A 13727-nucleotide genomic window follows, 5' to 3' on the forward strand; every position below is an offset into this window, starting at 1 on the left:
AAATTGCATATGGGGTAGGATGTCCAACATTTATTACAGGGAATTGAAGGCTGGGAGATGAGGATGGGAATATAGAAAACAGCCTGAGATGGGAGAGAACTAAGAGGCCAAGGATGAACAGGGGGCTAGAGAGTCATGGAAAGAAGGGTCTGGACCCTTAAAACTTCCTTTGCCCAGAGACATGGGTGTGGGGAGAAGGGAGGAGGGAAGACATTTCTATCCCGTGACAAAAGAAAGTCACACAATTGTTTTGTTCTCTGCTCTGGGGCGGGTGGGCGCCTGTATTTACCAGAGGGACTGAGGTCGCTGTGGCAACCACACATCTGGGCCCCGGAATCCAGATGTGCTGTATCGAGAAGCCATAGCAGAACGATGAGGCAAACATTAGGCTCCCCAGTCCTGGCCCCCACAGCTGGGAAGAGGACAGAGGACTGGAGCGGGAAAGTGAAGAGAGAAGGGGGGAGGAGAAGACTGCAGCGGGGGAGAAGAGAGGAAGTAATGGAAAGGGGCAAGGAATGTGGACAAAGGAGTGGAAAGGGAAATGGGGGGGTGGCATGAAAAAGGGAGGAGGCATGCACGGGGTCAGCAGCAGGAGACCAGAAGACCAAGAAAAAATAAGAGGAAGAAAGACAGTGAAGCAGAGGGAGAGAAGGGGAAAAACAAAATGCAAAACAAAAAACAAAACAGGAATAAAGGGTCAAAAGATGTGATAATTTGTGCTGCGGTGGAGGGCCAAAAAAAAAAAAAAAAAAAGGGAGGCAAGAAAGAAGCAGAGAAAAGAGGAAGGGAGGGACAATGGTGTCAGGGAGTCAGGGACCACAGAGAACAAAAGGTGGGGATCCAGAGGGAGGAAGCAGGAGGTGGTAGCCCCAAAAAGCAAAACTGATCAAGAGGGACTAAGACAGGAAGGGAGCAATGAAGTGCAGGAGTGACAGTGGCCTGGCATGCTGAGGTAGCCTTGGAAGGGGCTGTGGACAAAGGAAATGGAAACCCACATGGGCTTGGAGGGCAGCAGCCAGGAGCCTGCCTTCACCCCCACCCCAGGCATACCCAGTCTCCACAGTTCTCCATCCTCCCTGCTACTCCACTCCCTCAGCCAAGAGGTATGAGGCCTGGTTCACACCAGAATGCCAGCTATCCTTGGCCACTTAGTGGAGGGGCAGCATGCCCCATCCTATAGCCTCCAGCATGAGATGCCAGTGCTTGAAGCACTTTCTCCAACTGGAGTCAGGAAGGAGGAGGAGCTGTAGGACAGTTGAACAGTGATGGACCCAGACGGGATAAAATGAGAATAGAGGGGGGAAAGGCAATGTAAATGGGGAGAGAAAGAAGTAAGGCCTGAGGGAACGGTGTGTCTACTATGGAGTGAACACTGAAAATATCATCTTTCATCCTCACCCCACCAGAAGATGTAGGTAGGAGTATCACATCTCTCAGATGAGGACCCTGAGGACAGTGTTTTAGGACATCCACTAATAAAAGGCAAAGCGGAGGAGCCCAACTCAGGTGATCTACTTCCAAAATCCTGGTTCCCATGGAACTTACTGCCTCTGTAGGGCTTGATAAGGCTCTAGGGACCCTGGTGCAGGAAGCACAGCTGAGGACCAGGGCTGCCCTCTGGAGGGAGGAGAGGTCTAGTTCCTGGGAGCCCCCGTTCCAGGTTGCCATAGTTATCCACTCTGTTTTCACCCCAAACACAGTATGGGCGGGTGGTAGGGAGGAGGGAGAGCCTGGCTGGACACGTGAGGTTCTTCCTCCCTCCTTCAGGCCTGGGCTTATGGCCCAGGCAGCCCCTGTCCAGTCATCTGGGCGTGGAGCCCAAGCCCAGCTCACACCCTCCAGCTGACCCAGGACACTCCTGCAGGGTCAGGCCTGAGGCACTGCTGGACAGGGGCAGCTGGAGGGGGATTTCTTCAAGTTGGGCTCAGACTCAACTCCTCACTTTGTCCCTCCTCCTAATTAGAATACACAGTCTTTTCTGCCCGACCTCCCCACCAACCCCCTCATCTGAACCCTCAGATCCCAGTCCCTCTGGTTTAGGGCTAAGAGGATGCCAGAAACATGCCCCTTTCCTCCCAAATAGCACCCCTTTCTCCAATGTGGCCCCTCCTTCCTGGGCTCAGGGCCCTCTGGCCCCAGCTCCTGTTGTTTGTGTGAGCTGCTCATCCTGGAAAGCAAGGGGAGGGAGGGAGAACCTGCTGGAGAGCAGGGGACCCTGAAGGGTGTGGGGCCCCCTGTCCTTCCTGTTTACTCAGACACATTCCAGGGATCTGCATCCTCTAGTCTGTCACGCCATAGACATCCCTGCGAGACACAGACATACCCCAGAGTTACAAGGGTGGGGCAAGGGGATGACATGAGGTCTGTGATCCCACACCCACCCCACCACCAGCAGTGTCTTCAGTGCTTGGTTTTGTGATGCTGGCTCTACAGAAGCCACTTTTCCCAAAACTCCCCATCATGAGCCAGGAAGGCAATCATCATTCCTTCAACTCCCTCCAAGTTGTTTATTTAATAACAAAAAAGAAGATATGCACACACATAAATCTAATCTCCCTCTACCAACCTTCCTTTACTCCCAGTAACTAGCTCCAAAATGTAAAAATGTCCCTTGTCCCACCTGGGGACTAAATTCCCACTTGTACCCTCAAAGAGAGAAACAAAAGAACAGAATATGCAGCAGCCCACCCACCCCAAAACTGAACATCACTCAATACTCTCAGAGAAAGAAGCAGGGACTAGGGGTTCATGGGAATGAGAGAAGCCCTATATTCTGAAGTGGGGTGAGAAGAGAGATGAACCACCCAGCCCCCAAATAAGTGCTTAGCCCCCATACCCTGTCTTTCATTTACCAGCTGCCGCCAAACCCAGGGATCAGGGGAATTTGAAACAGTCCCAATTGGTCACACTGTACCCCCCACCCCACCCCCAATTCTTAGTGTGAGTTACAGAGGTCAGGGATGATTGAGGTAGAGGGGCTGGTGGGAGGCCTGGTGGGCCTGGCTGGCTGCAGAAGCTGGCAAGGGGCCACCTGTGGCATTGCCCGAGGTTGGGGACGGCTGTTTTCGGAGCGAGGGGGGCACCGTGGAGGTCTTGATGTGAATCACCCTGGTGTCCATGACCTCACACTCGATCTGCATCATTTCCTCATAGTCCCCTGGGGCCCCCCGGCCTGATAGGGTCTCTGTGAGAAGGGGAGAGTCAGGAAAGAGGAGAAAGGGGAGGCAAATGCGGGGCAGAGGTGTGGTCAGAAAAGTTATGGTGAGTAGGGAGGAAAGGAAAAGGCAATGGTACAGAGGTGGACCCATAACAGGGGTGAAACGGGATGGCAGGGATGGAGTTTGGTGCAGGGAGGAGGAAAGGGGTAGGAAAAGAAAATGATATCGATGGGGGAGGGGGTCATAAAAGAGAGGATGTCAAGAGGAAAAAAAGGACATGAGTCTAGCAGGTTCCCAGCCCATGCCCTCTGCCCAGCCACCTGCCCAAGCACCTTCACCAAGGAGCACCCACCCTTAGCTTCCTCCCATTATAATCTTCTGAGTTTTGATTTTCTCTCCACTTACTTCCTGCTTCTTCTCACCTCTGAGCTTAGCATCTCTCAATGTCCCACTCTTCTTCCCTTCTCCCTCAGCTGCCCTGCTGGATCTCCCTACCAGAACTTCCTCCTTCCTTGGTTTCAGGACCCCTCCCTACATCCCAGAGGGAAAGAATTACCATTGGGGGCCATGGCAGGCATCACCAGGGACATCTTGGGCCGAGAGGTCTTGTTGTGGCTGATTGCTGGTAGCAGCAAGTGGTCCTAGGGAACAGAGGGGCCAGGCTGGGAGGTGGAAGAAAAGATGCCAGAAAACAGGCACTCCAGCTTTACTCTTTATCTTCCCATTGAAGACAGGTTGCTAGAGAGTCTGGGATGACAGACAGGGGCAGGAGTACTTACCCTTCGGAAAGAGACAACATAAAATGTATCTTCCCGGCGGTCAATCGCATCCAGGAACTCTGGCTGTGAACGATCTGGGTGTCGATAAATCTGCAGTTGGCCCACAGAATCCCTAGGCAGGTGGGGAAACAGGATTTGGGAGGAGTTAAACCCAATGCCCACTTCCCACTGGGCCAGGATGAAAGAGTATGAGAGACAGAGACCTCAGAGGATAAGTGGGGGATAATCTCTTTGGTGACAATGCTGACAAGCACAGTATGGCTCTTTAGAGTAGAACCTCACTTAATAAGCACTCCAGTACTCACCTTTCTGGGAGGTCAGGAGGTTGGGTGGGGACTGCCTTAACTGGAAGTGACTTCTTCCGTAGCTGAGACTTCTAGAAGAAGAACAGGTGGCCCCCATCTCACGCCCATTCCTCCACTTCCCCAAACAATTCCTGAAACCTCCACAACAAGATGTCTCCCCAGAACAGTTAGCCCTTTTCTTCAAGTGGCCTCCTTGAACAATCTTACCCATCCTACCTGTCTCTCCTGGGTTTTCTGAGGGACCTTCCGCCGGCCCCTCTCATGGCGCTGGACCCAGCCACTCAGCTCATCGGCAAGCCTAGAGAAGCACAGCAGGGTAAACATGTCTGGGCCAGGCCTAGATGCCCTAGATGCTTTTCTGTCCTGCACACAGGAGTGAGAAGATAAGGCAGGGGAGCTGGTGCTTCAGTACATGAGGAGAACCAGGACGTGGAGGGCCTCTGAGCTTAGCATCTCTCTATAGTCAGAGCCTAGCCCTGACTCTCCCATACCTTAGGGATTCGGTTCGGTTGAAGTGCCGACAGTCAGAGGAGAGAAACAGCTGGTCTAGGTCTCTCAGTAGTAGTTCCTTGGCACCCCCAGGGAAGGCTGTCAGGTTCCTGGAGTGAGGCATGGATGAAGCAGCCATCAGAGACTTCCCATTACACCCACATCAACGAGGAAGGTGCCAGTGGCAGGAGAGTAGCTTCGGCTCCCTCTTCACGCAAAAGTGCTTTTAGGGAGAATACTTGCTTACACCCACAAAGGAGATGCAGCTTCTTTCTCCTTACCTGAAACTGGGCAAGCCTTTTGAGCTAGGCTGCAGCTCCTCAGGGGCCTGGGAGGATCCCTGGAGGGGTTCAACTCCATGAACTGGCTCATGCTCTGAGAACTCCAGCAAGTGTCTCTGGGGTCGAGGCTCCTCCCCGCTCATCCGAGGAGAGACGGGAGCTGGAGGAGGCTCACTGATACTATGGACAAAGAAGGAAAGAGCAGGATAAAGAAGTCCAGCTTATCAAGTATCTACTTAAGAGTAAGGGCTTGGAGCTGGAGTTGTGGCTCAACGGTAGAGCGCTCATCTAGCACATGTGAGGCACTGGGTTTGATCCTCAGCACCACAAAAAATAAATAAGTAAATGTCCAACTATAAGTAAAAAATATATATATTAAAAAAAAAAAGAGTAAGGGCTTGAGGGCTAGGGTTGTGGTTCAGCGGTAGAGCGCTCGCCTAGCATGCACAAGTCCCTGGGTTCGATCCTCAGCACCACATAAAAATAAAATAAAGATATTGTGTCTATGTACAACTAAAATAATAATAATAATAAAATATTTAAAAAAAGAGTAAGGGCTTGTGGCTAGGGTTGTAGCTCAGTGGTAGAATGCTTGCCTAGCACATATGAGGCACTGGGTTCATTCCCCAGTACCATATAAAAACAAATAAATTAAATAAAGGTATTATGTCTGTCTACAACTAAAAAACAGTAAGGGCTTGCCAGATGTGGCGCATGCCTGTAATCCTAATGGCTCAGGAGGCTGAGGCAGGAGGATCACAAGTTTGAGGCCAGCCTCAGCAACTTAGCAATGCCCTCAACAACTTAGCAAGACCCTGTCTAGGGGCTAGGGATGTGGTTCAGTGGTTAAGTACCCCTGGGTTCAATCCCTGGTACCAAAAATAAAGAGTAAAGGCTTTGTAGTCAGATTGCCTGGATTCCAGTAAGACCAAGTCACTTCATCTTAAGATGGGAATAGGAACCATCTTTACCTCATAGGTCCAGAAAACAAGAAAAAGAATGCTTAGCCTTGAGCCTAGAACTCAGTAAGCCCTTAACAGTCACTGTTTTGTTTGTTTGTTTGTTTGGTGGTTAATAGGGATCAAATCCAGAACTCTGAACATCTCAGGCAAGTACTCTACCCATTGAACTACATTCCCAGTTCAATATGGATTATTTTTATCAACATTATCACCAACATCTATCTATTGTACAATGTGCCATCCATGAAGGAAACAGTGGAGCAAAAAGACTGCTGGATATACCACCATTGCTGAGGACACCAGAACTGTTTGTGTACAAGTGGAAGGAAACAGACTTGGCCAAAGCAGGCAATCTGACAGTTGTGAGGGTCAGCTCCACCCAGAGGGTTCTAGGGAAATGAGTAGGGTCTCACCTGACAGGTCCAAAGTTGAAGGCAATAAAGAGAAGGAAGACCATGATGCAGACCACCTTCCTGTTTCCAGATCCTAACTTGAGCTCGCTGTTCTAAGGTGCAGAAGGGGAAGCAAAAGAGACAGGATGTCATCGCGTGGAGCCTGTGTTGCAACCCATCTCCCAAGGACAGTCCAGTCTGACCTCAGCCAGCAGGGCCTCCAGCCGCCGCCGGAGGGCAGCATTCTCCCTACGCAGCTGCTGGTTGTCTGCCAGCACTGCCTGCAGCCTCGCTTCCAGCCCCTGCAGATACTCTTTCTTCTTCCTACGGGACTGGCAGGCAGACTCCCTGTTCTTGATCATTCGTTGCTGTCGCTTCAGCAACTTTGCCTAGGCACCCAGAGAGGAGGAGGCAAAAAGAAAATGATAGATGAACTGGAAAGGGGGACCAATGGCCCTAGGCCTCAGGGACTAACTACACAAATCTCCCAAGGGCCGTTCCTACCTTCCACCTCCTCAGCTAGAGGGGCTTCCTCCTCTACTAAAACATTCCAGGGAAGGAACCCTTCTCTCAACCATTCCCTATTCCCTCTGTCACTCAGAGGAGGGAGAAATTAGACTGCAGGAAGAATTTCCTCCATCCTGGTAAAACCTCTTTACTTGGTGGGCCTTCCTTCTTCCCAGCCCTTGTTTACAGAGACCAAGTTTAGCCTTGCACTTGCACAAAGTTTAGCCTTGCACTCTGACCTCCAGGATCATCTATAGGTCTACATCTTCACTTTCTGCTCCCATATCTTAACTCCCTCCTCATCCACCATTCTCTCCAAGAGAGACTTCCCTTATCACCGTGTGTGTGTGTGTGTGTGTGTGTGTGTGTGTGTGTGGTGGGGTGGGGGCAGGGTACTGGGGATTGAACCCAGGGCCTGTGCATGCAAGGCAAGCATTCTACCATCTAAGCTACATCCCCAGTCCTCCCTCATCCCTTTCTTTCCTTTTCCTTTAAAAAAAAATATATATTTTTTAGTTTTAAGTTTTTATGTGGTGCTGAGGATCATACCCAGGGCTTCATGCATGCTAGGTGAGCACTCTACCACTAAGTCACAACCCTAGCCCCCTCTCTCTCGTCCCTTTGTATCACTAGCTCTACTCCTCTTCTTCCCAATACTTACATCCACTTCAGGCGGGCAAGAGTTCCCAGGCATAGGAGCTGGAACAATGCTTTTCCTCTCAGGCCGTGGAACAGTGGGGGCTGGCCCTTCAGGCTGGACTCGAATAGCACCTTGGATGAGGACAACTGGGGACACTGGGGCAAGTGAACAGGAGGTCAGAGAGCTATGAGTTACATGGGGTCCTCTGTCTATCCCTGCACCAAAGCACCCAAGGACTGGGTGCTTCCATGGCTGGGAGCTCTCTGACCAGGTCAATCCAGCCTGCCTCCTCCCTCTTTGGTACCTGCGGGTGGCTGGACAAGAGGTTGTAGAAGGACAGTGGTGCTAGGAGGCACGGCTCTGGGTGGCATCTGGACGGTGGTTAGCACCACAGGTTTGGGCTGCAGTGGTGGCTTCCTTGTGGGTGGGGTTTTGCCTAAAGGAAGGTGAAAGAGAGGAAGATGGAATTTCAGGACTGTGGGCCTCTTACCAAGGACCCCAGGGGTCAAGAGGCCCCATTACCTGAGGAACTATCAGGGGATGGACCCATGCTGATCTGGACAGCTCCAAGTGAGGGGGCTGGAACATCCCATAGGAGGCACCCTGAAGGGGATGGGGACTCTGTCTTCACTTCCAGCACCTCCTCTCCTATAAAAGCCTATGTGGGGCAGTCCAGAGAGATGTTAGTCAGGAGGAGTATCAGATATGTCAAGAAGAAAGAGCTGAAGAGAGAAAAGCTCTCACAGCCATGAAGCAGGAAGGGCTCAGAGGAGCTCCAGGAGGAAGGGAAGTTATACTTACCTGGCTGGGGGAGTCTGCCGACAGCAGTGAAGCCTCAGAGTTAACAGAAGAAGATGGAGAGACTGGTTCTACCTTGGTTTGGATATCTGTGGGGTTGCAGGAAGAAATAAAAGCAATAAACTTAAATAAAATAAAAAGAAAAGAAATAAATTTACCTAATATTATCTGGTAAATATTGAAGAGGAAGTGGAAGAGGGTTCAGATGGAGAAATGAGTTATTTCTTGTTCTACCTATGATACTACTCTGGCCAGAGGCAGGCAATTCAGAAGGGGCCAGAAGCTGCTACCCTGATGATTCGTCTTCTACCTTTCTTCAGTACTCTTTCTCCTTCAGTAGTTTCTCTAATTTTTCTTATTACTGCTAGTTTTCCTCAAGGCTGTTCTTGCTATTCCCTCTTTCTTTTTCACAAATCTTGTTCATTCACATAGCAGAGACCCAAACAGAGTCTCCAATATTTACATGGCCCATGTTCCTGTCTTGCCGTATTTCCACCCAACCTGGCCTAGAGTACCTCCCACGCTAAGAACTACCCAGCTTGCAAGTGATCTATCACTTGCACCCAATCCTGACTTGCAAGCTGACTTCTGGTCACTTACATCTTCATGCCCCCATGTACCCAAATTCAACTGGCCTTAAATGAGGCTCACTGCTTTTCCTTCATACTAGTTCCCTTTTGATATCTGTTAGCTTCCCAGCCACTAAATTACAAAGCCTCAGGCACTTCTGAGCCTCCATAGCTTCTGTTAAATCTCTTCATATTTTGTTGATAACTCCAGGAAAACAAATGTAGGACCCACATGGCTTAAATGAAACCCAGATTCAGGTCAAAGGGCAACAGTTCACCACTACCTCTGTTCACACCACTTATTTGCTGCTGGTAAATTATGATTGCTAATACTGCTATTTAAAGTTTACAATTTATATTTTGGATACTTAATAGTCATATGATATACATTCCAAAAGAACAAAGAGGAATTCAGTGAAAATTAAATTTCCTTCCCTTCTCTGTCTCCTACCCACCCAACGTCCCTCCTCAGAGATCACTGCTATCATTATTATTTCTGCTGCTGTTATTATTTTTGGCATTGAGAATTAAACCCAGGGGTGCTTTACCTCTGAGCTACTTCCCAGTCCTTTTTAAATTTTTTTTTACTTTGACACAGAATCTTGCTAAGGTGCCCAAGCTGGCCTAGAACTTGGGATCCTCTTCCCTTAGTGCCCGCAAGTATCTGGGATTACAAGTATGTACCACCTGAATCCATGAGGTGACCACTATTATTTGTGTGCTATAGCCCTCATAAAGCTCTCCAAATGCTGGGACTATGCTCCTATCATAGTAATGGATAAAGTATAGGACCTTGAAAATACCTAAAAAATAGGGAAGAATCTGACTTTAATAACAATGTGCTTTACCAAGTCACAGACAATCTTTGTTGCTAAAAGTCTTTCAATTCTTATTGTGTGTGCCCTATTTGTAACATTTAATAGTCTGCTAGATATGATCTGTTTGTCTCTCTAAACTACTCTCTACCCTTCCTTGAACTGCTGAGGTCCAGGAAGAAAATCTAAATGGATTGCAGCAGTGGACTCCCTTGCTCTCCAGCTTCTTGTTGGAGTTCAACCAGGCAAATGGCACTTTGAACTAAAAAGTCATCATGTCCAACATTGAATTAATCCTCTTCCCTGATGGCTTCTTGGCCAAGATCAAGTGTAGTATCATCTTCCTTGACCAGAGGATTCCTGCCTTTGCAGTCTCCATCCTGCAAACAGTACCCTCAAGCACTGTAACCCGGCAAGTCAGAAACCGAGGCACCCTCTTTGAATCCTACCTCTCTTCAATGCCAAGGATCACTGAAGTTCATCCCTTTCATTTCATTCTTTCTCAAATCTGTCTTCTTCTCAGCATTGGAAAGTTTTCTCTTGATTAATGGCATGAGTTTCTTCCTTAGTCCATCTCACTATAGTCTTCCTCTCTACAATCCATTCCTCTTTATTTTACTTTTATTTATTTATTTATTTATTTTTGTGGTGCTGGGGATTGAACCCAGGGCCTTGTACATGTGAGGCAAGCACTCTACCAACTGAGCTATGTCTCCAGGCCCCAGAGACATCTTTATAATCCTATGCCTTCCCCCTCACTTAGTTGTTCAAAGGCTCCCAACTGCCTTTGAACAAGAGGCCCCTTGCCCACTTGGTCCGCTAGCCTCTGTAGGTCTTCACCTTACTTATATCCACTCCAAAGAGCTGCAGGGTCCTCAAATACTCACAAGTCAACCCTCTCATCCATCTGGTTTATTTCCATCTGTCCTTCAAAACTCAGATCAGTTCCCAAACATGAAAATGATAATATCTGAGGAGATGAAAATGCTAACTACAGGCTGGAGATGTGGCTCAAGCCTGGCATGCGTGCGGCCTGGGTTCGATCCTCAGCACCACATACAAACAAAGATGTTGTGTCCGCCAAAAACTAAAAAATAAATTAAAAAAAAATTCTCTCTCTCTCTCTCCTTTCTCTTTAAAAAAAAAAAAAATGCTAACTACCCTGATCTGATCATTATACATTATATACATGTATTATACTATACTCCATAAATAATTTATGTCCATTAATTTACGTCCATTAAAAACCAAAACAACAAAAAAGGATAAAGTAAAACAAAACAAAATCTCAGCTCAGGAAACCTTTCTTCAGGAGCAAGTCCCACATCCAGCCCCATTCCGGTTAAGCAGCCCTCTCTCATGAACTTTCCTCCTACCATCCAAAGATCTTTATGCTGGAATGACCACAGCTATACTGACTCATATTTGTCTTTCTCTCTACTATATTACAGAACTCTTAAGTCAGTGTGGTGGTCACATCTTTTTCATCTTTGCTTTCCCAACATGCTGTCCAGTATCTAGTATGAATTAGGTACTCGATAAATATTTGCTAAATGTGCTTTTGAATAATAAACTTAAAAATCACACACAAAAAAAGCACAAATGAGGTTAACTGTAGAATCTAGGGGTTAGATATATGCTATTCCAACCTTTCTGTATGTTTGAAAATTTTTATAATTAAATATTGGAAGAAGATGGGTAGAATGGTGCTCTGGAGGCTGAGGCAGGAGGATTGCTTGGGGCCAGGAGTTCAAGGTTTGCTTGGGCAACACAGCGAGACTTCAGCTCAAAAAAATAAAAATAAAACAGTTGGGGTAAAAATAACACAAATAAATATGTCCTAAATTGTCCACAGTTTTTTAAAATGCAAATTAATGGTAAGTTGAATAATACAACAGGACACTAAGAACAAGAAAAAGAGAAATCATCGATATCAACACCTTTGCTTCAGTTTCTGAAAATTTTCCCTTTCATTCCTGGCCCTTTTCCTTGCTACCTGCTATTTTCCCACCCCACCTTGTCGTTCCTGTCCTATTGCCTACACCCACTCTTCTATCTTTACACATACACAGAAGTAGACTACCTTGGTAAAGCCCCAAAACTATGGCAGCTGCCCCCTACTCCTCCTGCTTTTACCAAGCTGGGGATGGAACCCAGGGCTTCATATACACTAGGTAAGTACTCTACTGCTGAGCTATATCCACAGTTCTTTTTATTTTGAGATAGTGTCTCCCTAAGTTGCTGAGTCTAGCCTTAAACTTGTGATCTTCCTGCCTCAGCCTCCCAAGTAACTGAGATTACAGGCATGGGCTACCATGCCCCTCAGTGGCAGGTTGTTATTACCTGAGGGATCATCAGAGGTGGAGCCCACGGTAATCTGGACAGTTTCAAATGGGGAAGTTGAATCATCTCCCAGGAGGCATAGTGGGGGTGCTAAAGACTCTGTCTTCACAGGCAGAACTTCCCCTACTCCAGGGACCTAGATGAAAATCGGGGTGGAACAGGGAAGCAGAAAAGAGGAAAGAAAACAAGGAAGGTGTTGAGAGTAAGAGCAAAAACAGAAGTTTTAGAGCTTGTCAATTATCTGACAATTATTGTGGTCTGAATGGTACTGAGCATCTCTCTAAGCTGTCTCTTGTCCTTTGCTTTTTCTTTCTACTTTCTTCCTGGGAAGGCTGATAAAATTTCATGATTTGGGGGCTGGGGATGTGGCTCAAGCGGTAGCACGCTCGCCTGGCATGCGTGCGGCCCGGGTTCGATCCTCAGCACCACATACAAACAAAGATGTTGTGTCCGCCGAAAACTAAAATAAATATTTAAAAAAAAAAAAAAAAAAAAAAAATTTCATGATTTGGAATATTGCTATACAGTAGACAACTTGGGCAAGAATAGCTCCAGAATTCTCAGCAGTAACACCTCTCTTCTTCCCAGCCCCACATCACTGCTGCCACATATCTCTGTATATAAAAAGACTCCATTTTCACTTCTAGACAACTAGAAAGGAATATGGAAAATGCAGAGGCAGAAGAAGACACCTCCCTCCACTTCATGACTCAGAGCAAATCATTTCCTCAGCATCCATGGGTAAAGGGAATGGAGAAAAGTCCCTGCAACACAGAGTAGGAAGACTGTTCTCTCACCTGGCTGGAGGGCTCGGTGGAAAGATGTGATGATTCGGAGCTGAGGGAGGAGGAAGAGCAGGGGGAGGATGGCTCAGACTTCACCTGAAGATCTGGAGGAAAAGGGATTAGATAATAACCAGGAAGCAAAGCCTGAGAAGAGTCTAAAAAGTGTTGAGGGACATGGCAGGTGGGGAGGTGGTAGAGATATCTCCACAAGAGCATGGAGGAAGGAACACACAGAAAGGATCAAAGGAAAAAAGAGTGCAGAGGCACTTATGGGGAGGAGGTGTGAGGACTCAGGGGATGACATAGTTTCTAGAAAACAGTAGGAAGATAAGGGATTCTGGAAGGCTGAAGCAACCACAAAGACTATCTTACCTGGAAAGATAGGCAGTGGGTCCCATGGGGGCTCAGGGGGACTGGCATCCATCCCCACATCCAGGGAGCTGCTGTCAAACTGAATAAAGGGGGATATCACAGAGAAGGAATGTAAGAAAATAGAGATGACTCTGGTCTTGAAACAAGTCATAATTCTGGGTCCACTCCCACCCACCAAGGGTTAGAGAAAGGTTAGGGGAGCAATACCGGGACATCCTGCTCCACGCAACGGAAAAGCTGCGTCGGCTCCTCGGCCACTTCATCCAGGCCAGTATACAAAGGGCTGTCTACAAGCAGTGCGGAGTGTCAGGAGGGTCGTCCAACCGCCCAACCTACCGATCGCACACAAGCCCCCGCCCCATCCCTCATTGGCTCTGCCTGGCCAGACCCACAGCCCGCCCACTTGAAAAGTGATACAGCCAAAGAACTTCAGCCCCTCCTTCCCCCAACCCCGGAACAACTCGACATTCCCGTTGGGAGCGGAGGTCTTCCCCAACTCCTTCATCTCCGGAAACCACGACCCCCCCCCCCC

At 48.1% G+C, this 13727-nt stretch overlaps 1 protein-coding gene across 2 annotated transcripts in view; it reads right to left on the reverse strand.

The window, feature by feature from the left end:
• Nucleotides 1-2483: 2483 nt before the first annotated feature.
• The window catches only part of Atf6b (activating transcription factor 6 beta), a 12031-nt gene continuing 787 nt past the window's right edge, over nucleotides 2484-13727 (reverse strand). For both annotated transcript variants that reach the window (XM_015487489.2, XM_048805062.1), the window contains exons 2-18: nucleotides 13403-13482; nucleotides 13196-13274; nucleotides 12836-12927; nucleotides 12039-12174; nucleotides 8315-8400; nucleotides 8036-8171; nucleotides 7818-7949; nucleotides 7535-7668; nucleotides 6570-6755; nucleotides 6388-6479; nucleotides 5013-5192; nucleotides 4734-4841; nucleotides 4459-4540; nucleotides 4243-4313; nucleotides 3938-4049; nucleotides 3715-3799; nucleotides 2484-3184 (exon numbers count right to left, since the gene is read on the reverse strand). In XM_015487489.2, the coding sequence (XP_015342975.1) occupies nucleotides 2955-3184; nucleotides 3715-3799; nucleotides 3938-4049; nucleotides 4243-4313; nucleotides 4459-4540; nucleotides 4734-4841; nucleotides 5013-5192; nucleotides 6388-6479; nucleotides 6570-6755; nucleotides 7535-7668; nucleotides 7818-7949; nucleotides 8036-8171; nucleotides 8315-8400; nucleotides 12039-12174; nucleotides 12836-12927; nucleotides 13196-13274; nucleotides 13403-13482 (2021 nt within the window). In that variant the 3' untranslated portion in view covers nucleotides 2484-2954. The remainder of the gene's footprint in view (nucleotides 3185-3714; nucleotides 3800-3937; nucleotides 4050-4242; nucleotides 4314-4458; nucleotides 4541-4733; nucleotides 4842-5012; nucleotides 5193-6387; nucleotides 6480-6569; nucleotides 6756-7534; nucleotides 7669-7817; nucleotides 7950-8035; nucleotides 8172-8314; nucleotides 8401-12038; nucleotides 12175-12835; nucleotides 12928-13195; nucleotides 13275-13402; nucleotides 13483-13727) is intronic.

This window comes from Marmota marmota, unplaced genomic scaffold, assembly GCF_001458135.2.
Source record: "Marmota marmota marmota unplaced genomic scaffold, marMar, whole genome shotgun sequence".
NCBI classification, from domain to species: domain Eukaryota; kingdom Metazoa; phylum Chordata; class Mammalia; order Rodentia; family Sciuridae; genus Marmota; species Marmota marmota.